The sequence below is a fragment of the Onychomys torridus genome, chromosome 13, assembly GCF_903995425.1.
Source record: "Onychomys torridus chromosome 13, mOncTor1.1, whole genome shotgun sequence".
Lineage (NCBI taxonomy): Eukaryota > Metazoa > Chordata > Mammalia > Rodentia > Cricetidae > Onychomys > Onychomys torridus.
The window spans coordinates 67,066,121-67,093,365 of NC_050455.1; the positions used below are offsets into that span (position 1 = coordinate 67,066,121).

General features: G+C 40.8%; 1 protein-coding gene across 1 annotated transcript in view; it reads right to left on the reverse strand.

Moving 5' to 3' along the window:
• Window positions 1–27,245, reverse strand: part of Setbp1 (SET binding protein 1) — a 193,004-nt gene that overhangs the window by 19,969 nt on the left and 145,790 nt on the right. The window contains exon 5 of the mRNA XM_036204498.1: window positions 15,150–15,320. Within this exon, the coding sequence (XP_036060391.1) occupies window positions 15,150–15,320 (171 nt within the window). The remainder of the gene's footprint in view (window positions 1–15,149; window positions 15,321–27,245) is intronic.

A 27,245-nucleotide genomic window follows, 5' to 3' on the forward strand; every position in this document is an offset into this window, starting at 1 on the left:
AGCAGGCTAGCCTTGAATTTACAGTGATTCCCCTGCCTCTGCCTCCTGAGTGAATATTAGTACATATACCACCATACCCAACTAGCACCTTTCTATTTCAAAGCCAATTGTATAATATTATTCCTTAGGGCAGAAGAGAAGACAAGGACTAAGAAAAGTCTAAATTTCCCTGTTAACTTCTACTGTTCATGGCACTGTGGCATTACTCCCAATTTACCATGTCAAAGTTCTCTGTAAACCACAGATTCCATAATTAAATAACCAAAAATATTACTGCAATTTACACATCATTTCTGTTGGATTAAGTGATCCTGCACACTGCTTTCGTTCACTTTACACATTTTCATATTTCCCTGTAGAGAACAAGTCAATAGATATATATTTGTAAGATTGAAATATATGTTGCTAAAAAAAAAAAAATCCAAAATCCAGAACACTCTGGTTCCAAGCATTTTAGGTGATAAACTCAATATATATGTATGTATGTGTGTATGCATGCCTATATGTACACATAGATTTTAAATTAATTTTTTGAAATAATATTTGTTGTTTGAAAATTTCACAAGTGTATATATGATTTTGGATTACCTTCATTACTAGCTTCTCTTAACACCTTCTAACTACTGTCAAGCTCTTACCTCTACCTCCTGGGTGCATATCACCACCCCCAGCTAGACTGCTCTAGCTCTCCTTCTCCCTATGCTCTATTTCCCTCTGTTCATGCATTTATTGTCTTGTTTTATGATTTGAACCAGGGCCTTCTGAGTGACCATGGGTTTGTAACTTTCCAGTGGAGCCTAGTGAAGTTACTAGTGAGTATATATCTGAAGAGAATACTGTCCCCCGAATCTATTAGTAGTTAATAATTCCGTTCCATGAGTCCTTCTTCTATCCATATATGGCTATTGACAAACTCAGCCTTGTGAAGACCCTGTGTACATAACCCCTGATGCTATGAGTCCATGACTGCAATGTCTATGTGATATCTAGATGATAGCATTTTGAAGCCCTTCTTTCTAGCCCCCAGATCCTACCTTCTTTCTCTAATTTCTCCAGTGACATTCCCTAGTCTTAGAGGGGATGGTATAAACATCCTTTTTATGATCGAGCACACAATCATCCCTTATTCTCTGCACCTTGAACAGCTAAGAGTCTGCATTCATTGTTCATTGTAAAGAGAAGTGTTTCTGCTTAAGGCAGAGAGTGGCATTTGTCTGTGGATATAAATACTGATGTTGAGAAGGCATTTTCATGATGTGTCAGTTTAGCTAAAGAACAGTCATAGTCAACTGCAGAAAACTGCTAAGGATTGTAAAGGAAGGTGGTGGTTAGAGATGGAGGACATAGTCAATTCAAGAAAATAGCCTCCATCTAGTGGCTCACATGTATCATCTTCCAGCCATTTGCTGCCAGGTAAGAACTTAAGTACAAAGGTGCCAGAGAATCTGAGTTTCAAAAACCTAGCAATTCCTAATTAACTTAGAAGATTACAGGCCAGCCAAAACTACAATGACTTCCCCAACAGCTGCCCTTTTCTTTCATTTCCTGCCCTTCAGAATGATCTTATTCTGTAATTTGAATTGATCCCTATTCCGGTCCCAAATTTTTTCATCTTCATGCACTGATATTTCTACACAACCAGACAGAAGCCAAAACTGACACTCAAACAGGTAAAAACTAAGCTATTCCCAAATGTGTGTGGGTATACACACAGGAGGACGCATGCATTCCAGCATGTGTGCATATCTCTGTAGGCACTGCACACCTTGTTTTTTGAGGCAGAGTATGCCACTGGCTTCACACTATCTTATTGGGTTAGATGAGCTGGCCCGTGAACCCCAGGTCTCTCAGGTCTCTACCTCCCTAGCTCTGGCATTAGGGGTAAGTGCCACTCTGCCTGCCTTTTTATTTAAAACTTGGGCATTGGTTATGTGACTCAGCTCTTTCCACTTACTCAGCTGGCACTCTCGAAAGAGGGCATTGCCCTTGTAGATTTGTTTCTCTAGCTCTTCCTTGGCACAGAGAAGGCAGAGATTACTTTATTTCCATTTTACTGATGAGGTAACTGAGAGACCTGAGGTGCCAGTCAGACTCGTAGAGGACTATGGGATTGTAATGAGGACTCCAGAGTAATCTCATCCTTGAATTACAAATGCAGATACTACCCCACCTCATTATGGTGGAAGACTCCAGCTCCCCAAGCAGGTAATATTTCTAACCTCTCCATACTTCATTTTTACACTTCTATCATGAAGAGGTGGGCAAAGGTCCTGTTGTTCTATTCTGACCAAGTCTTATCTGGTCTTTCTCAGGGTAAGCACCAGGAGAAAGAGGTCCTTGGGAGAGACATACTGGGACCACAGCAGCAGGAGAATGGGGAGTACATGAATAAGTATGCATTCACTGTCCCATAGCCCTTACTCCAGCCACTCTCCCTCTCCCTCCTTTTCTCTCTACACCCCCATCTCTCTCTGCTTTCTTCAGCTGACTACAGCTTGTCTGGATCAGGCAAGATCATTCTTAATGACCATTATTACACATTTCTTCCACATTGCCTGGGGCCATCTCTGCAGCAAGGAGAAGGGAAGACTTTGCTCCTCTTTCAACAGCTGGGTGCACTATACCAACTTTATAGGAACTGAGGTTTCTTCTTCTTCTTCTTTTTTTTTTTTTTTTTAAACTCTCCATTAATTACAGGAAACACAAAGTGCTATGCCCCTTCTCATTAACATAGTTGCTTTCAGTTGCCACTAAATTATCTTACCACCATTAAACCAACAATCTAATTAGACTTCTGGAAATAGAAAAAGCCAGTGAGCAAGACAGACACTGCACTTTCATCTCCACACTGGTCATAAAATATTTGTGCCCTTTCCTCCTGCTCTGTAGATAGTCTGCCCCTGGAAGGGTCTTGATTCCTTCTCTCCTATTTAGAAAGAAGAGCTTGAATATTTGATATGAGAATCTTAATAGAAATCACTTCACGTATGGGAGCTTTTCCTTTCCATATTCTCTGAGTGTGGAGTCCTCATTACAATAATCGCACCTGACTCCCCCTGTGTCTGATGCCTCGCAGCCAAACCTCCCACTGGGCTTCAATGGAGGCGTGAATGATACTATCATTGGGAATAAGATAAAATGTATTATTATCATTACTCTATTTTTAAGAGGGTCTGACTGTGGCATGAGGTGGTTGGAGCGTTATCTGCATGATGCATTCAGAGATAAATTGAGTTAAACTTCTTACAGATACAGCACTTTCAAACCTGTCATTAAACCTTCCATCGTCTTTTTTTCAAATATCTCAGTTTTAGAGAGAAAATAATTAGCTATAGCAAGTCCTGATACATTTATTAAGTATCTAGTATGCACCAGCATTGCACAAAGTTCTTCATACCATACTGTATTAGTGAATTGTGCAATAGCAGAGCTCTGGGTCCTTAATTCTCTTCCTTTTGTTCCCAGTAGTGCAAGGGTCTGGGAGGCTGAAAGGCCATCCAGTACACATCAAATGCAGTGAATCTAAACATGGAATGGTCAGTGCCCACGAAAACCCATATTGCTGCCACAGTGTGCAATAAAGAACAGCACAGGTCAAGGTGACTTTGAGTTGTTTACAGAGTGGTTAATGATGAAAATTCAATGTAACTTCTGAGTGATAGAACACATTTATGCATCACATTCCTCCTCTGAGTCTCTGGAAAAGCAAGTTGTTTTTTTAAAATTGTATATAAATCTCTCTCTCTCTCTCTCTCTCTCTCTCTCTCTCTCTCTCTTTCTCTCTCTCTCTCTCTCTCTGTGTGTGTGTGTGTGTGTGTGTGTGTGTGTGTGTGCGTGCGCATGCGTGCATGTAAGTGTGTGGCTTGTGAGTCCATGTGGGCAGGACACTAGGTGTCTTTCTCTATGACTTATTGCCTTGAGACATGGCCTCACCAAACCGGAAGCTTGCGATTTCAGTTAGGTTGCCAGCCAGTGAGCTCCTGGATTTCACCTATTTCTGGGGTTACAGAAATGTTCAGCCATGCTGTCTTTTCACATGGGTGGTAGGGATTCGAACTCAGGTCCTCATGCTTGCAGAGCAAGTGTTCTTATCCACTGAGCCATTTTCCTCAGGTACTAAGACTCTTTATTTAAAAATAACTTTCCCTGAGGTCACCAGGAAGGTTAATCAGAAACTGGACTAGGATTATTGAACAAGAAAACTAGATGATCCAATGTGTCTCCCAGGTTACCTTCTACTGATATTACTGGAATGGTTCTGTTTTCAATACTTATGGAAGGTAGAAAGGCAAGCCATTCCTTTGTAGCATTAGTTGGCATGATGCTAGAGTGTGTATTTACACTTCTTCATTTTCTCATTGTCTCAGAAAGCAGCTGTTTACTACATCTTAACTAATATCTAATGATCATCTATCTTGTTGCCAACTCAACCCATAGGACTGAAGTTTTTAGAGGTTAAATAAGGTCTGACAACTGAAGATTGGATTCAGCCCAATGTAGGGTGCAGGTGTGGGCACACTGTACCGGATGTAGAGATAAATGGACAGTGGGCTTAGAGGGAGCCAAGGAAACAGAAAGCTGTGGTGTTCAATGATCCTGAGTGGGTAGGAATGTACATAAAAGGGGTATCAGAGAAGAAACATCACAAATTAGCATTCAGATGACATGAAGCGTGGGTATACAGGAAGAAAACATTAAACCTGGCAGTGGTGGTACACGCCTTTAATTCCAGTACTTGGGAGATAGAGGCAGGTGGATCTCTGTGAGTTCAAGGCCAGCCTGGTCTACAAAGTGAGTTCTAGGACAGCTACGGATACACAGAGAAAACCTGTCTCAATAAAACACACACACATACACACACACACACACACACGAAGAAGAAGAAGAAGAAGAAGAAGAAGAAGAAGAAGAAGAAGAAGAAGAAGAAGAAGAAGAAGAAGAAGAAAGAAAAGGGAAAAAAATCATTAAGTGTAGAAAATAGATAGTACCAATAAGAATAATAGCCATAGCACTTTTTGGCAGCACACAGTGGCTGAACTTGTCCTGATTCTCTAAGATTTCCACAGGTGTTACCTCAGTTTTCTTTACCATGATCCTCTACACTAGGTGGTACTCCCCCACCCCATTTTACAGGTAGGAACACCTGGACATTACCCAGTTTTTAAGTGCAGACAATATGAAGTCAGAATATACATGTTCAACTGAAGCATTTTGTAACCATATAATAAAACTCAGTCAGAACTTAGAGCAAATGGGAGGGTGTGTGTCATTTCACTCTTCCAGCTCGAGAACTATTAATTACCTTGGAAAATGTGTCTCTGTTGGACTGGCTATTTCTTTCTGACTCAAGTTCTGGAAGTCCATATTTTAATGAGTATATGCTTGTTTATCAGGACATAAACTGACCAATCTTATTCAACAGTCACCAATCCCAATGCCTTTGCACTCTCTTGATCAGCATGTTCTTCCATCCCTTAAAGAGCTGGTAGGTCACCTAGTTTGCTTCTTGTTGCTGTGGTAAACACTATGGCCAAAAATGACTTTGGGAGGAAATAGTTTATTTCATCTTACAGCTTCCAGTCTACCATGAAGGCAAAATAGGGAAGGAATTCAAAGCAGGAGCCTGGAGACAGGAGAAAAGCAGAGGCCAAACAGGAACACTGCTTACAGGCTTGCTCTCCATAGCTTGCGAGGCCTAATTTCTTACAGCACTCAGGACCACTTACTAGGGAGTGACAATGTCCACAGTGGGCTGGGCCTTTCTCTCACATCAATCATTGTTATGAAAGCTCCACACAGACTTTCCTACAGGCCAGTCTGATGGAGGCAACTCCTTAACTTAAACTCCCTCTTACTAGATATGTCTCAGTTTGTGTCAATTTAAAAACAAAACCAAAAACTAACCAAGATAATAGGGATCCTTTGAAAATCAGGGTCTGAAAGTGACAAGTTCCAAGGAGATGGAAATGGGGATGGTGGTCTGATACTGGAGAACTGAATTCTTCCCAGAAAAGTTATAGCTTTGGCCACATATGGCTCAATGATATCCAGATTAAAGCAAAACAAACCAAACCAAACAAAAAAACAAACCACAACACGGACTGATTTTCTCAAGGTGGAGCAGAAATAATTGTTGAAAAATTTTAGAAAGCCCTTGGCTTTGATGCAGCCCTTAAGGGGTCATAGCATCTTCCAGTCATTCTAGAACATGAAGTGGCCTAGAAGCCAGTGGATGGCAGCTTTCTGTAAACATGCCATATCCATGGGGCTTTCCAGACAAACAGAATCATTTTAGGGATGCTTTAACACAGGCCCATGGATAGCACATTTTAGACAACTTGATCACTGTTTTTTATGTTAGACTTTATTTTCTCTGGATGGTAGTTTTCCGTTACATATATTAAGTGATTTGTTTCAGCTTATTAGGTATTACTTTTACAACCTGAAGACTTCCTCAACATTTGGACGTTTGGACTTAGGTTTCTCAGATGTTCCAAACTCTATTAATTTGCATATTTATTGGTTCCATTAGTTCTTTGGAAAGACAAGGCCTTTGGTTAAATCATCTATGAAGGATGCTGTGGTTAAGGGCTTCATATTATGATTGTACATAAAACAAAAAACATGTGAAATAAATGATTGCACATTTTCAAATCCCTACTACTTTTTACACCAGTGCATTGTTGTTTGCAAAGACCCTCTAAGGGACACAGGTGTTAAAGGGAACATTCAGTTGTTGAAGACTTGGGAGCTAGAAGCAATTTCCACAGTCATCATGCTCTGGCTGCCAGCATACTACATTCCATTCTCATACCATTAGAATCAAGAACTCCTACTATCATTCATAAGGGTTCTTCTTCTTTTTTTTCTTTAGGTTAAGGCCATTTTAAGATTTCTTGGTTACAAGTGGAGTCAGCTTTGACTGGGCCTTAGAGTTGAGTTTATGACTAAACTGTTTACCCGATGTGAGTCCCCCAGTGATAAGCAGGGCACCTAAAAGGTGAATAGTCTTGTGAGATTTAAGTGTCTTCGCTTATTCATTGTCTGCTCTATTGTTGAACATGGCAGATGATATAGCTTGGGAGACTAATTGATTAGCTTTGATACCAAACAGAGAGATCCTCAGAACTGCTTGTTTCAGGCTTAGCACTCACAGGTACACCATGAGTACGAGAATGGCGGGTGACATCCTCTTTGGACCTAAGTTGAGTCAGCCTCTCTCTCTCTCCCTCTTTTTAATATGTATGTGTATCCCTTTCCATACACATGTCTGAGGCATGTTTCTCTGTGTATATGTGTCTCCGGGTGCCTCTCTCTCTCTCTCTCTCTGTCTCTCTCTCTCTCTCTCTCTCTCTCTCTCTCTGTCTCTCTCTCTCTCTCTCTCTGTGTGTGTGTGTGTGTGTGTGTGTGTGTGTGTGTGTATCTCTCCCCATTGTCTTTCTGTGTGTAGAAAGAGAGATGGAACCAGAAACAGCAGTATGTATCCTATTTCCATCATTCTAGCCTTGACTTTGTGACACACAACCAGAACAATCTTACTCTTTTGATTTTTCTTATTGTGATTTGGGATGTACTATTAATATGGTCTCACCCTAAATATGACAGGAGAAAAATAAAAACCCATGCTTCTGGGGTGAAATCACGACTTCTCTGTCCACTGCATGACCTCCCCGAGAAGTTGTATCAATATGCAGAGACAAGAAAAATTAGCCTGACTTACTCAGGTATAGATTATCTAATATGCTTATTAAATCATTATTGGGCAAGTGTAATAGAAAGTTGTTTCAAATTCTGCATCACTTTGAACAAACCTTATTGAAGCTTTCACTGCATTAGCCCTAATGACTTCCAATAATGATGCCGCTTTCCCTTGGGTTAGACTTCTTTGGCCGCAGCAGATCAATAGCTATTGAGCAGTGTGATCACGCAGGCTGGCCTGTTAGAACACTGGCGGCTCCCCCAGCTTTCCACCCTCGAAGAGCTCATGATGGCTGCTCTCTCAGGCATCCGCTCCTCTGCCCATCCTATCAGTCAATAACTTTGCCATCAGCATGTGTCTCACACTCCATGAAACTAAAAATTTGCCTTAAACAAAACTACTGGGGAGTTCCCTTTGATGTGTGCTCATCCAACTGCTCACACACTTTAGCTAGAGAATGCACAATATCAAACTTTGATTTATAATCTCCTCTCCCATATTGTAATGCTTGTATATAAAATATGGTGGGAAATATTCTTCTATAACAGCTAAAGATCACATGTTGGAAAAAGTCCTTGTTTGACTCCAGGCTAATTATTTGGAAAATATTTACCAACAGTGTCTAATGTGCTATCAAATGTTTTTCACTTTATTGTTAAGTGGTTTTAGGATCCAGTGTATCTTTCTTAGATGTCTATTCACTATGTTCAGCACCAGATAAGCACACAGCTCCTGCCTCTCAACCAGTTATTTCATTCAGACCTAATGAGCATCTTCTATATGTGCTCAAGTATAGTAGGTAGACAAGACAAACATCCAATATTTCAAAGTGAAAGAATCAATTAATTATTTGAATTCCTCCAGCACCTTCTTATCTTTAAGTGTGTTATTAAGCTAATTTTGCATTCATGTTTATACCCACAGATTCATTCTGGTTTCAACCTTGATCAGAAAAGCCTTTTCTTTTTCTTCTTCTTTTGTTTAAACAGGGATTTGGAGGGAGACATGTTAAGTGGTCCTAGGAGTAGCTGGAGGGAGGTAGTGGGGAGTGGATATGATCAAAATACAATGAACACATGCATGAAATATTCAAAGAATAAATAGAAATGTTGTTTAAATTTTGCCTTGTAGGCCATTTAGTTTAACTCTTAATTTTATTTTAACTAAAAGTTGTCTGGCTCCCTAACCATCCTGTAAACATGATAACCCACTAGAGAACCATGTATAAAAGTTGATTTCTTCAAAAACCACCAAGCAATTCAAAGTTTGCTTTGTTTGCAGGGAGAGATGAAAAGAGGGTAAATGAGAACCAAGTGAACTGTTTCATGAGAAGCACGCTTGGCCAGTGCAGAAGCATGCAATTAGGTAAGATCACAATTACCTGCCGACGGTGTGCTCGGTTTGAATTAGAGCTAGCTCTCCCAACACATGAGGAGTTTCACTTAACTGCTCTCCCAACAAGTGGAGGCTCACAGCTCAGAAAGAAATCTGCAGCTGATCAGGAGAGAGGTGGGGGTCCGCTAAAAATCAGGCAGTTGATGAGAAAATTGGACTCAAAGCCAACTCTGTGACCTCAGGCAGATCTCTGAATCTCAGGACACATCCATTTCTCCACATATGGAGTGAAGCAGGATATTGGCTATGAGCCCACCTGTGTGTTCCCAACTCCCCCAGGTTTGGAGGAAGCCATTTGTCTATGAAGAACAGGAAGGATCTCATGAAGGTCTGCCTTCTAGCACCTGGGGGAGATCTCTGGCTTGCTTCTCTGCAAAAGATCTGCCTTGTAGCCTGAGACCGGAAATCAACCAAATCTATGCAATTCTCATGAGGGTCTCATTTTCATACTGCCAAAATGAAATAGCCTGTTCCTGCCTCCTGACACAGGAGAGTTTTGGCTTAGCTCTGATTACTGAGGGCGTTAATACCCACCTGCTTTTCTGGCTGCTTGGCATATTTGTAAATTACCTGCTGGATGCAAACAGAAGAGGTAAGCCCATATAAGCATGGGATCCCAACAACACTGACTTTCACACTGAATGCAAGAGTGCAAGGTGGAGGAGGGGATTTGTGGACCACCTGTCTTTGGCCTCTGGGAAATATCTGTGCTTGGCAAGCAAAGGTAAAAAATAGAGAAATTTCTTCAATCCATAAAGAGAGGTCTCAGTGCATAAACAGTAAGTTTGAATTGCATTTTCAAGGTGAATAGTGCAGACCACATCCCAAATCCTTCGCTCTAGTTCAAATTATTCCCTCCCAGATTCCCAGTTGTGGTACTACACACAGCTCTCTTTGCATGGATGCCCCTCCACAGAGGTGATACTAGTCCATTAAGGCTCTTCCATTTTTCTCTGACTGTGGTCGTTTGAGAGAAAATGGTCCCCAAAGGGAGTGGCACTATTAGGAGGTATGGCTTGGTTAGAGTAAGTGTGGCCTTGTTGGAGAAAGTGTATCAATATGGAGGTGGGCTCTGAAGGCTCATATATGTTCAAGCTATGGCCAATGAGACAGAACACTTCCTTTGCCTGTGAATCAAGATGTATGAACTCTCAACTCCTTCTCTAGCACCATGTCTTCCTGCATGCTGCCTTGCTTCTCACCATGACAATAATGGACTAAACCTCTGAACTGTAAGCCAACCCCAAATAAATGTTTTCCTTTATAAGAGTTGCTGTGGTCATGCTGTGTTTTCATAGCAATAGAAACCCTGAATTAAGACAGAAGTTGGTACCAGCGACTGGGTATGGCTGTGATAGGCCAGACCTGTTTTTGTTTGGAGTAAGGTGGACTTTGGCACTTTGGGTTAGGAAAGCAGTGGAATGCTTTAAGTGTTGCTTAATGGCCCATTCTAGTAGGAGCGTGGAAGACAGTGGTGCTGAGTGTGATCTGCTGAACCTTGGGAGGCTGGTTCAAGATGTTTCCAAGGAAAAGAATTTTAGTATGTTGCCTAGAGATCACTCTTGTGATATTTTGGTAATGAATGTGGCTGCTTTTTGCCCTTGTCAGAAAAGTCTGCCTGAGGCTAAAGTGAAGAGTTTTGGTTTAATTCCACTGGCAGAAGAAATCTCAAAACAGCCTAGTGTAGACTCTGTCATGTGGTTATTAGTGTTAACTCTGATGAACATTTACAATGAAAAGGAGCAACCCGAGCAAATAAAAATTCAAACTGCACAGATTTTAAAAAGGGAGGCCAGGAAGTGGAATAGAGCTAAATCCTGTGTTCAAGGAGATAAACAGATTGGGAAATGGAATAAAGGGAGTGGTGACCTCAGGGTAAGATCCCACCCAGCTAAATTTCTATCTTGTGAAAAGCAATTAAGGAAAAGTTTACAGCCAGGTGTGGTGGCACATGCCTTTAATCCCAGCACAAGGAAGGCAGACGCTGGCAGAGCTTTGAGTTCTAGGCCAGCCTGGTCTACAGAGAAAGTTCCAGGATAGCTAAGCCTAGGCAGTGATGGTTACAATAAAAAACAAAAGCTGGTGAAGATGTCATTGAACAAGGGGGCTGCATTCCAGCTCCAGCAAGCATCAGAACTTGGCAACTTTGACTATGTAGTTCTGGCATTAGAGTCAGGTTTAGAATAAAGGGGTTATGGAATCTTCCTTTTTGGCTAAGGCATGTGTCATTGGTGTCCCTCAGTGGAGGCCTAGAGAGGCCATTTTGTGAAGCTGAGAAGTTGTAGCCTGGATTTCCTTGGAGAACCCAAGATGTTAGAGATGCCAGAGTTTCGAGATACCTGGCAGAATTCCTGGTTACTCCCCCAGCTATATGACCATGCATGTGCTGCAAGATGCTTAGTCATCCCAGGGCCTGACTTCCTATGTAATCTGTGTATGTGTGATAAACTATGTGCATGTGTGGCATACCTATGTAAGCCCACATGTGCATGTTCAGGGGAGGAACCTGTAAATGAGGGTTCTACTTATTCTTCCTCTCTCTTCCTGCATGGCCATTCCATAGGCCTATGCACATCTTTCCTATTCCCTTCCCTTAGTAAACTATTATATTGGGTTTTGTTGTACCTCATGGCTTTTCTCACATGGTAAACAGCACTGCTTAATGAATAATACTGTACCACTTAATAAATAACTATACGTGTTGAGGAGAGCTGCTAACAGGGAGTGGAAGCAGCCAAAGAGAAAGAAGTGTGTTGCAGTCAACAAAGCTGAAAGGAGCTGGAGATCTGAAGAGCGCTTTGGCATCAGATATGGAGATGCTGAGTAGAGTTTGCCTAGCTGGTTTTTAGTCTTGTTTTCATCCAGTATCTCCTCACTATGCTCCCTTCCTTATGTTTTTAGAGCAGTAATGTATATCCTGGATCATTATATGTTGGAAGTATGTGATCTGTTTTTTGATTTTGATTTTTATAGGGAATTACAGTGAAGAGCTGTGTGAATCTCAGAAGAGACATTGAACTTCAGACTTTTAAATAAGTTTGAGACTGTTATAGACTAGGGGGACTTTCAAACTTGGACTGAATGCAGTTTTGCATTATGATATGCCTACTAGCTTATGGGGGCCAGGAAGTGGAATGTGGTGATATGAAAGAAAATGTCCCCCAAAGGGAGTGGCACTGTTAGGAGGTATGGCCCTATTGGAGTAGTGATAAAGCACTGGCCAGACATGCATGATGTCTAGCTTCCATTCCCAGCATTGTGAAAAGGATAAGAAGGGGCAGGGGTACAAGGTTCCAGGTTAAGCATCCCTAATCTGCAAACCTTAAATCAAAGAACTTCAGAATTCTAAACTTAGGGGCACTGATATGAAACTGCAAATGGACCATTCTATCCCTGACTCCATGGATGGGTCTCAGCCAAAACACAGCTGCATGAAAATAGTGTATGAACTACAGAGATCCTTGATCCTGCATATTTAGTGCTACTCTAGTTACAATAGGTAAGAAATAGACACATTCTAAATGTCCTTCAACTGATGAATGGATAATGAATGGAGTACATATATACAATAGAATTAAATTCAGCTATAAAAAATGAAATCCTATAATGACTACCCACCACCCAGAAGCCATATAATTATCAAACAAAATCTCAGTGCCAGGAGAGGTTCAAATGTTCATCAAGAAGGGTCTGTGTGACCCCCAAACAATTAGGACTATTGTCATTGCTCTTGGTTGCCTGCCAGAATTGGACAGTAAGACTCTCTTGCTTAAGACATCACAGACTTTGGTCACAGGACTTGGAGAAGTCAAGCTGGTACTGCTCTGGAAGCCTCCTCCCTGATAGCTAGCTCTTCTAGTATTGGAAGGTGCTATAATAGCTACCAGGGGAGAAAAGTTTTCAACAGTCCTACCCAGCTGCAAACCTTCAAACTGCTATACTGATCAGCTGGGCAAGATATACCCAGCAGTGGATTCTTTCACCAATATATTGGGATTTATCAAGATCTGTCTTACTGGACTTAAGACTCCACTCAATAGAAGGAACTCAAGAATTGTATTGTGAACCCAGTCAAGAACCCATGGCTGAAGAGGTCATTGACCATAGATGAGAACTCACTACTACCATTTTGTTACACTGATTCAGTCTTCTAAATATTTATGCTTACAGCCTTATAAGTGAAGCTCTCAGTCCTCATCAAAGAAACTTCCCCCTGAAGCAGATGGAGGCTACTATCATGATTCACAACTATTTAAAGTATGGAGAACAGGGCTGGAGAGATGGCTCAGCTGTTAAAGGCTAGGCTCACAACCAAAAAAATATAAAGTATGGAGAACAAGCAACTGGAGTGCCCATCCCCAAATGGCACATGGATAACATCACCCACAGCCAAGGCTCAGGGCATGTCATGGAAAGGGGGGCAGAAAGACTGTAACAGCCAGAGGACTGGAAGGATAGCTGCAACACAGTGTCTTCTGGACACAACAGAGATGTTACATTCAAGATCTCTACACAATATGGTTGCCTATATAAGACCACACTCATCAACATCCCAGCATAGAGAGAGGAAGGAATCACAAGGTCCCTTTTCTAGGTGGAGAGCTACGGGGAGATGTGAATGAGAGCCAGTTTTCTTCAGGAACAGGCCCTTGATAGACTGCCCATGCCAAAGTGGGTCAACCCTACATTCACATATATACATACATACATACATATACACACACACATATGTATATACAAATATATGCATATATATGCACACATGTTTATGTATGTATATATGTCTATAATGTATATATATGCAACAGTAATTAGACTTAATAGAACACACACATGCACATACACACATAATCACAAATTATTAAAAAGAGAACATGTATTTGAGAGAAAAATATGGGGGAGGCATGGGAAGAGGAGTAGATACTGTGAAAATACAGGGTACTAATGTGTGAACTTCTTAAAATAAAATAATCAAAAATAGTCCATGAAGTACATATGAAATGTCAATGAATTTCATTCGTCCTCAGACTTAAGATATCTCAGTAGATATATGCATCTTGTTTTTCCTGGTGTGTGGTGGCAGGGAGGGCCTTGGACATGTGCCACATGTAACCCTTAAATATTTATTTTCAAAGAGATCCTTCAAGGTTTTCTTTGATTCTTCTAGTTGCTTTTTCCTTAACATTCTTAATGTATTAAAATTGCTTCGAGGGAAGAACACCAGGCACCTTATCCTTAGCTTCAGGGTAACCGCAGATCTGCACCGTGACAGAAGTGAGGTTTTCTTCCTAGCACTCACTGGGTGATGATGACAACCAGTGGCACCACCACAAGTTGTTTTGGTTCTGGCACCTGTTTTTGGTGGTGTGGGACTGAGTCACCTCACAGTCAGCCATGACCTGGTTTCCCCGTTGTGTTGACAGACAGTTGATTGGCACATGGCCATTTAGATGGGTGAGAAGGACCATGCCCTGCTGATGTACAGTGTTACTGAACAAAGACAGCTTGTTGAGAAGGAGTTTGTTATCTACTGTCTGAATTTGCTTCTTTAGAAGTTCTAAATAAAACTGTTGAATACCTTAACATGTGTATGCAAATGGCCCGCACACTGCATTCTCAATCACTTCTGGGCACAACATTTCTGATTAGAGATACTCAACCTGCAATTACTTTAAATTAATTAACCAATTAATTTTTTGACAGTATGAATGGGACCTGTGCATATCAGACAAGTACTTTACCACTGAGTCACACTCTCAGTCCCTGGTCCTTGCTATTACAAGTTTATTTACTTGTTTGTTTGTTTATTTAAACTCAGTAAATAATGGAGGATGACCTTGAACTTCTGATCCTCTTGTCTTCACTTCCTGAGTGCTGGAATTATAGACATTCATTGTAGTGTTCAGTGTTGATTTTTTATTTACTTATTAGATTTATTGTACCTTCAGTGTGGATTTGACAGTTTCACACTTGTATACACTGTATTGGGATGTCATTGACCCCCATGATAGAGGACTTTTTCAGTGTCTGTCTTCAGTATGTGAAAAACACTCACCTGCATCTGACGTTGCTGCAGATGCAGCAAGGAGAGATAATACCGGGGCTGAAGGAATTGCAACACTGTCCACTGCAGTTGGCTTCTTCCTGGCCATTATGGTGGACACTGAGCCCTCGCTCTTGCTGTGTGCTGCCGTCTGGTCCACTCTTAAGTGGGGACTTGGCATCCCTGAAAAACAATAAGCCCAGAACCTGTAGTTGATTTAAAGGATCAGAGGGACAACCATCATAAAACCTGAGCATGATCTTAGTAAATAGTCCAATTGCTTGTCCTCTTTCAGATGCAAAAAGAAAGGAAACAGAATACTTAAAAGAGAAAAATAACCATGGCTAGTTGGAGGGTGAGGTCAGGACTAAGGGCTTTCAAGAATGGATGCCTAGATTAGATATGAGGCCCACACATATGTAATGAAACAGTATAACGTATCAGGTATCCATTAGCCTTCTGGGGATCAAGAAGCACATCTTCACAGAGATTACACCAGCTGGAGTATGAAGGGTAATTCACTTGATTCCTACACTACTGAGCCTCCCATCTCACTTGGCTGGGAAGAAGTGACTATTTGAGAAGAAAACACTGTGCAGCCAATTCCTTTGGGCTTGTGCATTATTCATTCTAGGTGCTGTGGAGAGTCTACAGTTATAAGATCAGCATTGAAAGAGACATTAAATAGAGATCATGCAGAACTGTGAGGCTGAGGGAAAGCCATTCTTGGTGCTGAGAAGAGAACAAGCAAAATAATAGGTAGCAAGGAATGGATTCCAGATAGATGATTATCTTAGGTGTTCACAAATAGCTGAATGGATAAAGAAAATGGGGTATGCTGTGAATATCATTCATACATTAAAATGAATGAAATTTTGTCACTTCCAACAAAATGCCTAGACTAGAAATATGATATTCTCCCATTTGTGGAAGTTAAAAAAATGACTTGAATGGAGAATAGTGATGTGTAGAGGCTGAGGAATATCATGACAGATTGGATTTAACAGCTGATTTGGAGGACTCTGAGTGTCAGGACTTGACGTATCATAGGTCATGTGATTAGGATTTTGCAGCTCCTGATAGACTCTTATGGGCTATTCTGGACCCCTGTTTCTTAATCTGGATCCTGTTTCCCAGCTCTGGCATTTCCAGGCTACCATGAAGAACAAGTTACTTATTAATGTCACTTAACATTTAAGTTCATAGTTTTAAACTTGAGTTTTTATGGTTAACTTAAAAAGTGGGACAATGACAGAACTTTGTAAGGTGTGGTGAGCATCCAGTGAGTGGAAATGTTAAGCACTTAGAATGAGATCCAGGACACACTCCATGCTCTGCAACTTTCTACGATTAGTGCTAATGTATAACTGTCTATCCATATTATTATAGATACGGAGATAAATATAGCCCACAACTTCCTCAGAAGCAATTTGAACCAATAAGTAGAGGTTCAGTTCTCTTTTCTGATATGGTGAAGGATTTATGGACACCTATCTATATCCCCAGCTGTAAACCATGTCTCAGCCTAGAGGGTTGAATGTGCCTGATCCATGTCAAATGGCCATCTATTCAGGCTTCCTCCATCTGTAGGCTGTGGCCATCAATAACAAATTGGGTTTTGTCAGTCATTCTTGACACGATTTTTTCTCATCGTAACCGACCCCAGTGATGCAGTCCCTTCCTTGGGCAATGCTATCTTAATCACCATAGTGAGCTCCCCTTTAATCACTTTGGCTTCATGGCAATTCAGTGAGGTATGACCATGGCTATTACTATTTTCTCAATTTTACAGATGAGAAGAACACCCTTTTGGGGGAGCTTAAGGGAAAATTGAATCAAGTCCTTCTACTCTTACGTAGAGCTGGATAACTCCAGTTGCAAAATGCTAAAGCCAGGATCAAAATGCTAAAGCCATTGGACCATACTAACACTGAGCACAGTTCAAGTCCATTACATTATGTTTCGTGCAGAGGACACAAGCCATATTCCACAACTGGACAGCACACCTGAAGGCACCCAGAGAGTGGGTCATGCTAATGTCGTGTCTTATCCCCTGCTACCCTCCTACTTTCCACTCTTGTCTCATCAGCTCTTGCTTAAGATGCCAGGACTAATACAATTTCTGCACTTTTCTGATCTTGCATTTCAGAGTATTTTGAAGACAGAAAGAGACAAATGTCAAGTTCCATGGTAACAATATCACAAGGCACATCCATAAAGATACACAAAAGTGTGCAGTGCACCCTATGAACATCAAAGTAAGTAGGTGTGCTTAAGATAGACAAAGCATAACACCTAGGGTAGTTACAGTCCCCTGTGCAAACATCTATCCAAATAGCGAGCAAAAATTACTCTAAGGAAGGCAGGTCAGGGATTGGTGGAGTACAGGAAGTGGGGATCAGAAGAGTTCCCCTTTTCTTCCTAGCATTGACTTTACTGTTCTATGTATATCATATTCTATATTATACATATGTGATACAGGTGTATGTTATGGGAGAGCAAAGGTCTCACGCTGAAGTCCCGGCTGTGCAGGAACTCACTATGTAGCCTAAGCTGGCCTTCCACTCAGGTGGTCATCCTCCTGCCTTAGCCTCCCAAGAGCTAGGGTTATAGGTATGAGCCACTATTTCTAGCAACTACTAATATTCTTGAAACTACAAACATGTATCAACTTTCTTTTTCCATTGAGAAAAGAGAGTTTGAGGAGAAAAAAAAATCTAGAAATGTCTTAGAGCACAATACTGAGGTAGAATGTCCAATGTGCCTTGTGGCTGCTAACAGGTCTGATCACAGGGACAAGCAGACAGGGAACAAAACAAAATAGAGCCTCCATTTTTGTTTGCTATAGGACCTCAACAGTATTCCTTCCAAACACACTTTGGAACTCTAAGCTATCAGCATTCATTACCTTGAACAACTGCTGCTTTGGAAAAAAAAAATCACTGATAAGCCATCTTTGTACCTGCGGATGCAGGGTAAAGAGATACCTTTCTATTTAAATTATGATGTGTTTGGGGAATGGAGGCAATAAACAGGACTAGTAGATGAATATTTAACCCTCACTTGGGAACGAACTGATACCCAGTCATTTCAGTTGTACCCATTTTCATGCAAATGTTTACACTCTAAATTAGTCTCAGTCCACATCATCTCATTAGAGTTGGTCTGATCATGCCCCTGCTGGGTATACTTTGCCACTCAAGTGTTTATGATACAGACTATGCTAAATGCAATAAAATGACACTGAAAACACTCTGTCATTCAGATGATCACTGTTTAGCTTCTGCAAAAACCCTAGACAATTTAGGAGTTGTCAACTTTTGAAACCATATTTAAGGAAAGGAAAAGGAAACTAGCCCTGATGTTTTCCTTGGTCATTTTTGGAGTTTGAAGGGATGATGGACATGCAGAAAAAGCATACATGGACAAGACGATCAGATAAACTTTAAACAAAGGCTATCACTCCTTCTGAGAGCAGAGGTCTGGAGAGCATGGAATAGGAGAAGAGAGCTGCCCCTTGGGAAATTGTGCAGGTGGCCGAAGTAAGAGTTCGTTTCCTTTTAATCTAGTGACAGCAGATGGTCCATGGTGGGACATTTGGAGAGCTTCTTCCCAGACCGGGCCTGGCTTCTCTCTCTGTTCATAGAACAGGGCTTTTTGAGGCAGGAAGTTGATTATTAAAACAAAACAAAAAACCAATTAGAGTCTCGCACAGATTGGGCCACTGAAAACTACCTTGTTTTCATGGGAGCATGCCTAAAGGTGGGTGGTTCACCTCTGGTAAGGGTTACCTTTTCAATTCAGTAGGCAGTCTGTACAGAGGACATCCTTGGTAGATGAGTTCTGATTGCTCCTGCATTTTAACACTTCAACATCAGAGTACACTGATGTTTACATTTCTAGAGGCCAGTGTGTTTTCAGAGGCAGAAAGAATGGCAGTAATAACTTCCTTAATCTAACATCTGCTCATAATTAAAAGACAGAACTGGGAGAAAATTTAAGGTACTTATATGAAAATATTTCACAAAACCCTGTTGACCTCTATTGATAAGTTTTTAGAAACTCTTTGTGGCTATGCTGGAGTCTGCCAAGGGACAGTCACTAGTTTTCAAGGGTAATTTCCCAGACCACTCATTCCCTCAAACCTCCACCTGTACGCCATGTTTGCATTAGGGACTTGATTTATGGATTCTTCTCCTGAGATGCAGAAACTGACTTCCTGTTGCCTTGGTTACTTGAAGCTCAGTTCAAGGTTAAACTACTCCCAATCAAAATCACTGGCAGGCACTGAATCCAGTGGCCAGGTTATTGACTGCCCCAGGATGTGGAAAGGTCAGGGACCAAAGCACAGTTTACTGCCTTACGGGTGAGTCAATAGCTTCAATATTTTGATTCTCTTCCTTCTGAAGTAGAGGTTGCTGCTCAATTACCTTTTCCCCAGGTTATTCAAGGTCACAATGGTCAGGGTGGAAAGCAGGGTCTATGGTGACTGACTTTCTCAGGATCCCTTTAATGAGCTTTGTGACCTTGGCAAGTAAAACTCCACCTCCTCTTAAGTAATTTGTATGTTGCTCTCAGGTTCATAAAGCTAGTTATCACTCATTTCTCATTTCTTTATGGGGAAAATAAATGCCTTTCATGGATGTCTACTGTACACTCCCCTATCTAGTAGATGAGAAAGCAGAGGTTCGAGACAGGTCATATGATTGTTCTAAAACCACACAAATGGCAGAGGTGACAGAATCTAGAGATATCAACTCACTGTTTGGTCCGCTACATGGCTTCCTTAAGGAGATGTCAACTTATCATGATGGATCCCACCCATTTCATTTTGGTACATACACTGTAGAGAGCATTGTATCTGTCAGGTGGAACTTGACTCCTGTAGGCTTGCTGAATAGCTCAATTAATTTGCAAATTCTAAAATTTGCAGATGCATGCTTGCAGCTGATGTCTATGCTGGCATAGTGGGACAGGAGTAATGTCACTAGGACGGCTGTCCCTTTCTATCACCTCCTAGACCTGTACCTAGTCTGCAGATTGCAGAGTTTGGTATGAATGGGGAATTAAAATCCATTGAGCAGTTTAGTAGCTTTTAATTTTTGTAAAGACTTTTGACATGAAATATGCTGTTTGTGGATGGTAAGAGGTACATGGGGAGCCCTCCAATCCACCAGGGAGGAAACAGAGGCAGAGAGAACCAGATGACTAACCCATGCTTGTAGACCATGCATGTGAATGAAGTGATGCTAAAATCCATGTTTAAGTTCAAAGCTTTTAATTTCTCAATGCTCCATCTTTTGGGTTTTAAACTTTAACACTCATTCACTTTTTATTTTACCAGTTGCCAATTAAAATTCTACTGTTTCTCTCCTATGTAGTGTGGAAATGGACTTTACTCATGGACAACAGTGGGAATTTACAGAAGAAACTGAATGCAGTTCTAGAATGCCTTAAGCTCTATGACATCATATTTGTGTGTGTGTGTGCCAAACTCAGTAAGTTTTATCTTATTTATCTAAAAATATTCTTTATGCTTGGTATTGTATAAGTGCATGTTTGTGTGGGTGTATGTGTGCACATGTTTGTGTGTGTCTATGTGTGTGCATGTACATGCCACAGCACAAATGAAGACATCAGAGAGCAACTTTAACGAGTTGATTCTTACTTTCCACTTTTACATGGGTTGTGGTGAGATGTGCGATATGCATGGCAACAGTCTTTACCTGCTGAGCCATTTCTCTGACCCCAAAGTTTTATTTATTTATTTATTGCATCATGTTGATCATTAACTCATAAGTACTTAGCAAATATCTGTCTTGCTGGCAATATGGCACTGATCAAAATGAAGTTTCCATTTCTTAAAGGAGTTATGCTCTCATGATTTCTGTAGGGCAAAGGGTAGCCATCGGTTTTTATGAGGGCAAGGAATAAAGGGCTTGTGAATATTAGCCATCATGAGGCAGAATTTCTGCTATTCATATAACATCATTAGAAAAGGGGCATCACATTCAGGTGGATATAGCTTCATGGACCTTAGGTTTTGTAAAGAGAGAACTTTGGAAATTAGAAGGCATGGCTCCTGGGTAGATATGCCTTGTGGCCTCAGGTCTTAAAGAGAGGAATATAAGCTGATTTTTAAGTAAGGTGTCCATAGACACCAAACAACCCATTCAACAGGTATGGTCTTGTCATCACTAATTTTGTGCCAGATAAGTTTTACTTCATTTTAGGCAAGGTCACTCTTAAGTATAATACTATTCAGCAGGCCTAGAATCAATTATATAAAGCCAGCAAATACTTCAGAGGTAACTACCAGAACTTGTCAGTTTGATATCTGTCTTACAGAGGTAGTTTAGCCAAGGAGAATGAGATAAAACAAGCAAACAAACAAAACTGATAAGCCTGACAAGATAGGTGGCCAGGTGAGTCTACCGTAAATCAGAAAGCAAAGAAAATCTACGTGGTCTCTGAGAGGCTGTACCTCCACTCTCTTTACTGATACGTAGCTCCTGAGGAGGATTCCTGGGCCAGACATCATTAGTTCTGTGACTTTAACTCTGCTTGAATGGGATCACCTTTTTATAACAGACATACATTCAAAGGTCTTGAAATGTGGATAGAATCCAGTAACTGGAAGTGGAGAGAGAGCCAGGTAGAGTAAGAAAATAATAAGAACAGAAACCAAATCATAGTTCTTTCTGTAACTGAGAGAAGTTTTCACACAAGTTATATATAAACTAAACACAGGGTGATGTATCGGGAAAGGCAGCAGAGAGAACTCCAATGCCGATCTGTAGTCAGGTGGACTTAGCATTTCGTCCCTAGTCTGCTGTTTCATTGTGCATACTTCTGACATAGGACCCAGGTCCTGACCTGTAATTATTTCTTTATTTCTCCGCCAATCTTTCCAGGTGTCTCCAAAATACTAACAGTGGAAAATCATGCCTTTCTTTTGGCTCCTCACAACTTAGTTTAATAGATATGAGCTACTTAAAATGGTTCGTTGAATGGAAAAATAAATACAATCCACACACCTATTCTTCAAGGCCCAAACCTTTTGAAAGTCGCTTTCACTAATTAAACCACAAAATTTTAATATCTAAAATCATTGTTTGACATAATGTAGAAGTGAAAATATATTTTCTAGAGTAATACCTCACAGCATTTCCAGCTGCGTGACTTTGGAGGGAGGAGTCATGTTAGCTCTGTGCCTTGGTTTCTTTAATCACTTAAATGAGGTCATTGTGAGAAATAAGCAGGTTTTATACAGGTAGAGAGGAAGACAGGGGATGACTTTCTCTCTACCAGTATAAAACCATTTTTATTTCTTCCCTGAATAACCATCCGCATCCGAATTCCTAGAACCTGTATATACTTTCTGTAACAATGCAAGAAAGAACTAAAGGATGGAGACAGCTAGCATGATGCTTCCAATCAGCTAAACCCAAATTGGGAAAATGTATGTATTTATCCAAATGGCCACAACGTAATCACAAGAGCAATAAGGTAAGGAACATGAAATATATGTGATGACGTGGGTGCGGGGAGGGAAGATTGGGGTAGAAGCTTTGCCACTGGCTTTTAAGACACAAGAAAGAAGGCACAGGCCAAGGAATGCAGATGCCTTTACAAAAAAGGCAGAAAAATCGAAGAAATCACTCCACTATGGCTTCCAGGATAAAACCTTCTCTTGAGTTTGGCTCAGGGAGACCCACTTTGGCCTTCTGATTTCCAATAATGTCCTACGAAACATTTGCCTTATTTAAACCACTAAGTTTGTAGAAATTTGTTGCAATAATGAGGGAAAACTAATATTAGTGAAAAAACATCCTTATTACAATGCCTCACCTTCCTAAATATTCATTATGTCCACTATTTCTCTTTCTCAGCAACACACGTTCTTTAAAACTTACTCCTCATGTTTAAGTTATGTTTATGCTCTGCAGTTTCGATTCCTTAGGATGCATTGACTTCAGCCTTTTAAAAATGTATTTCCAGCATAAAACTGATACAAATAAATTGTTCAGTGATTATGATAAATCACATCAGAGGTAAGTAAGTTGATAAGATGAGAAATAAGAGGCCGGAATTACGAGCCACTGGCTCTTCCCCACACTTGCTGGATGAAGTTGGAGACTGTTAGGGATGCTTCTGCTTCTTCCCCTTTGGCCAGAATCTATTCTAGTCCATTGTTCTGATTGTAAGCTTTCACATGTCAGAGAAGCATCAGAAGAGTATGATTTTTTTCTTACCTCTCTTGCTTTAGACGTTCATAAATGGACTGAAAGGGTAACCATTTGCATCTGTTGTAATTGTAGACAGGCTTACATGGAAGTGTATTTTACTTTATGAATACATTACAATGATTCAGAATTAGTCTCTCTTGGTGTTGTAGTGGAAAAGTTTTGCAAGCAGAAAGGGGATTTTTGTAAATGCTCAGTGATACCATCCCAAAGACCCTTAAGATACTACCAAAACTGCAAAGAAACATTCCAAGTTACGAGGCTTTGGAATCATACTACAGCTCAGACATCAGATCATTTAAAAGAATAACATGTAACATAGCAAACAAATTCTGCACCCTGAGTAAGATTCACAGATACTTTTGGGTTCTGACAAAAATCCTTATCTAAAATCTCCTCTCTCTCTCTCTCTCTCTCTCTCTCTCTCTCTCTCTCTCTCTCTCTCCCCACACACACACACACACACACACATCATACATACCACAAAAGGACAAAGGGCAGATAAAACCAATGTAATGCTGATGTAATTTCATCCATGTTTTAAAAACGCAGACAATAGGGTTGCCTGTTCTATCGAAAATATAGTAAGGGGATTTACAAAAGGTAATAACAAGGGAGGAACAAATCCACACATGTAATTAAAATCAATTTAATAGTACAATGCTTCTAGTATATTCTTTATATCCTTGGAGAGCAGGTCAGTTATAATTTTACTACTGAACTGTGTATAAAGCTTTGCAATAAGCTTTTGAAGAATACATGGGGACCTCAGTCAAGTAAGGCAAAGTAGCTTCTTTTGGATGGAAATCAGTTGGGCCCTACCCTGCTGAGAGAAAGCAATTTGTTTTACCCAGTGTTGCACACTAGCAAACCAAACACATTTGTCCTCTGATTGCAGCAAAATACCCTCTCATCATCTCAGTCCAGCATGCTGCCTATGTGCTTCAAGGGTGAAGATTCGAACTTTACAGAACAAGTTTTCTTGGCCCCCTGGTGCATTCTTGTGAGTCTATATTCACAGGGAAGCTTAGAAACAGACCAAACAAACAACAATAGTTGTGATATACACTAGAGGGCCATTGTTTTTGGAAGATTCTTCCCTGGAGTCTCCAGAATGGGCAGGGCTTTGAATCAGCATCAGTTAGTGTAAGCATCTTTTGTAGTGTCTTTCCTTCTACTTCCAGAGCACACAGTTGCACAGCACATCTGGGTGGCAATACAGATCTCCATGTGCTGCTAACTGGGTCACCTTATTTGCATTTTGATTACTGCTTCTTTAGAAGGCACACTGAGCAAAAGCTTGATATCAGGAGCTTAGTGATGTGTGTTTATCAATATAGATATGAATAGATAAATGCACATTTACTGGTTTGTGAGAGATGGGTTTCAGATGCAGTCATCCTCTTGGCCACATCTAGATGTCTAATCGTCGATGGAGGTTTTGATTATAAACGTGATGATTGAATCTAATTATTCTCAGTGCAACACTGCCCATTGTCTCTTGTCTCTTGCTGGAGAAATCAATGTAACACATATTCCCTCTGTTAAGTGGTCACCTCTTTATGGACAGCAAAGAAGAATTCACTGTTTTACGACCTTTAAAGAATTTCTTAAAATCATCCACCTTATTCCACTATTTGAATTCATCTCACTGGATACAAACACACTGTGATTGTGTGCAGGTGTGTACATATATACAAAGACTAGGAAGGAAGGCTCTCTTCCTTGCAATAGAAGAAAGGAAGAAAACCACAGAATCACAGCACCTCCAAAGCATCATTAGATAGATCTCCTAATCTTTATCTCTAGTAGCTCAGTTCGACGAGCTAATACCATGATGATGGCTTTGAAATCTCTTAGGAACTGGATGAGGGGAAACGATAGCGATGAACTCCCAGCTAATAAACACAGAGTGCTTATTTCGGCAGAATGATCAATTTCTGGATGTCCCGAGGCTTGTCTGATACAGTTGATTTACTCATCCTTGCCTACCTCACTAATAAAGCCAAAGTCCACCATCAGATTACAGAGGTGCCAGGAATTTCTTAAAGGGGCAAGAGAAAAATCAAGGAAATGCTCACCCCCTTCCCATACTCACCCCTTCTGCTTGTCCTTGGAAACCCAGCTGCTTTTCTAGGTTGATACTCTTGTACTCAATAGACTTTGGGCTAGTCCAGTAATAAAGGCAATTAATTTGTTATCTTGTTAGTAGGAATTTAATGCAATGATCTAAAAGAATTCTTACATATTGTGATAAACTTTAGTGCCTCTGGGTGGCTCCTCTTGCATCGGGTTCATTTCACATCTCATCCATTATGTAAATGAGATTTGGAAATAGTTGAGTCTCGCTAATGTAGCTCAACCCCAATGGATTGGAGGTAGTCGGTCCTCTGGAAACTAATGAGGTTAAATGCATCTCAACATTGCTTTGTACTTGGTTGATTCTGTTTAAGAAATGAGTGCAACACATTTTCTCAACCGTCTTCTAAGGTAATTCTACCGCTGCTTAGACCCCAAAGTGGTCTAAAGTAAGTTTGATTAGAGGGATGCCTGCACTGATTCAAATTACTCTGTGGTGCACAGCGCTAACTGATAACACATCTTCATATTGTAGCCCGAGTGATAGTATGGTTTAAGATAAAAGGGAAGTATTTCAATAGTTGACATATTTAGGGAGGTCTTTAAGTCATGCAGAAAATAGTAGGGGAATTTCCAGATGTAGACAGTGTGGATGAAGAATCTTGAGACCATAGGGGAAACTGTTATGACAGAGGCTTGGCACTAGCGAAGAGATTATTACATTTTACAAAGAGTGACAGGAGTCAGTTCCATTACCTGCAGCCCTGTCATGACAGAGGAAAGGTAACAAGAACTTCTGTAATCTGGGTTCCATTTGGAAGACCAAGGAGCTCCAAAGACAATCTGACATTCAAGAAGGGAACCGACATATTCCCAGAAGCAGTCTCCAATATTCAAGGTCATAGGGGTTGGAGACGAGAGCATGGGATGTTAGCTCACAATAAAAAGCACTTGTGACAATTTATAAGCTTTACCTCAGAGAAAGGAGGAAGAGAAGGCAAAGATATGAAAAGAGGAACGTTTCATGCAGGAAGCAGAATCCAAATGTGTGAGCCCATAATTGGGAATAAACCACTTCAAGGGAAAAGAGATTTAAGCTGGGGATAAGATTGTGACCCTACAGCTGGAGGGACCTTGGTTAAAAATCCACTCGCTATCACTTAACTAGGTGGTTGACCTCGTTTAAATGATTTAACCTTTTAAAGCTTCACTTTCCTTACTTTGTAAGAAAAAAAGTTTAATAAACTATCTCCCTTGGAAGGTTGTGATAGGGATTAAACTGATAATGCCTGTGAAATGCTTACTCGGTGGCTGTGGCAGAGAACATGCTCAGAATAGGCCAGCTAGGGGTAGGTCTAGGGAACCTGGGATGTTGCAAAGGAGTCACCCAGCATGTGTGAGTCCCTGGGTTCAGTCTTCAGCACAAGGGGCAGAAACTAAAGGCAATTAGGTTGGAAGTTGCTACCAAAGGAGTTGTGGAAATGCTCACAACCTGGAGGAAGAGTTGTTGGCCAAGCGACTGCCCCATCTCAGCCATCCTATTTGAAAGCAGAGGCCCCAGGAAGCAAAGTTGTATTAACTCCCAAATATTTAACTTGATGCTACATTTTCAGTAAATTGCTAGCTGATGGAAACCAGTTTTGTTCGTGTGTTAGTCAGCAAGAAGAGTTTTCTTGCCTACTGTGAACACAGCAATTTCAGGTCCTCTGGGGGGTCCTCAACACGTAAGAACAGTCCACTCTTAGGGAAGCTGACTGCCTACTTGAAGAAATAAGATTCAGAA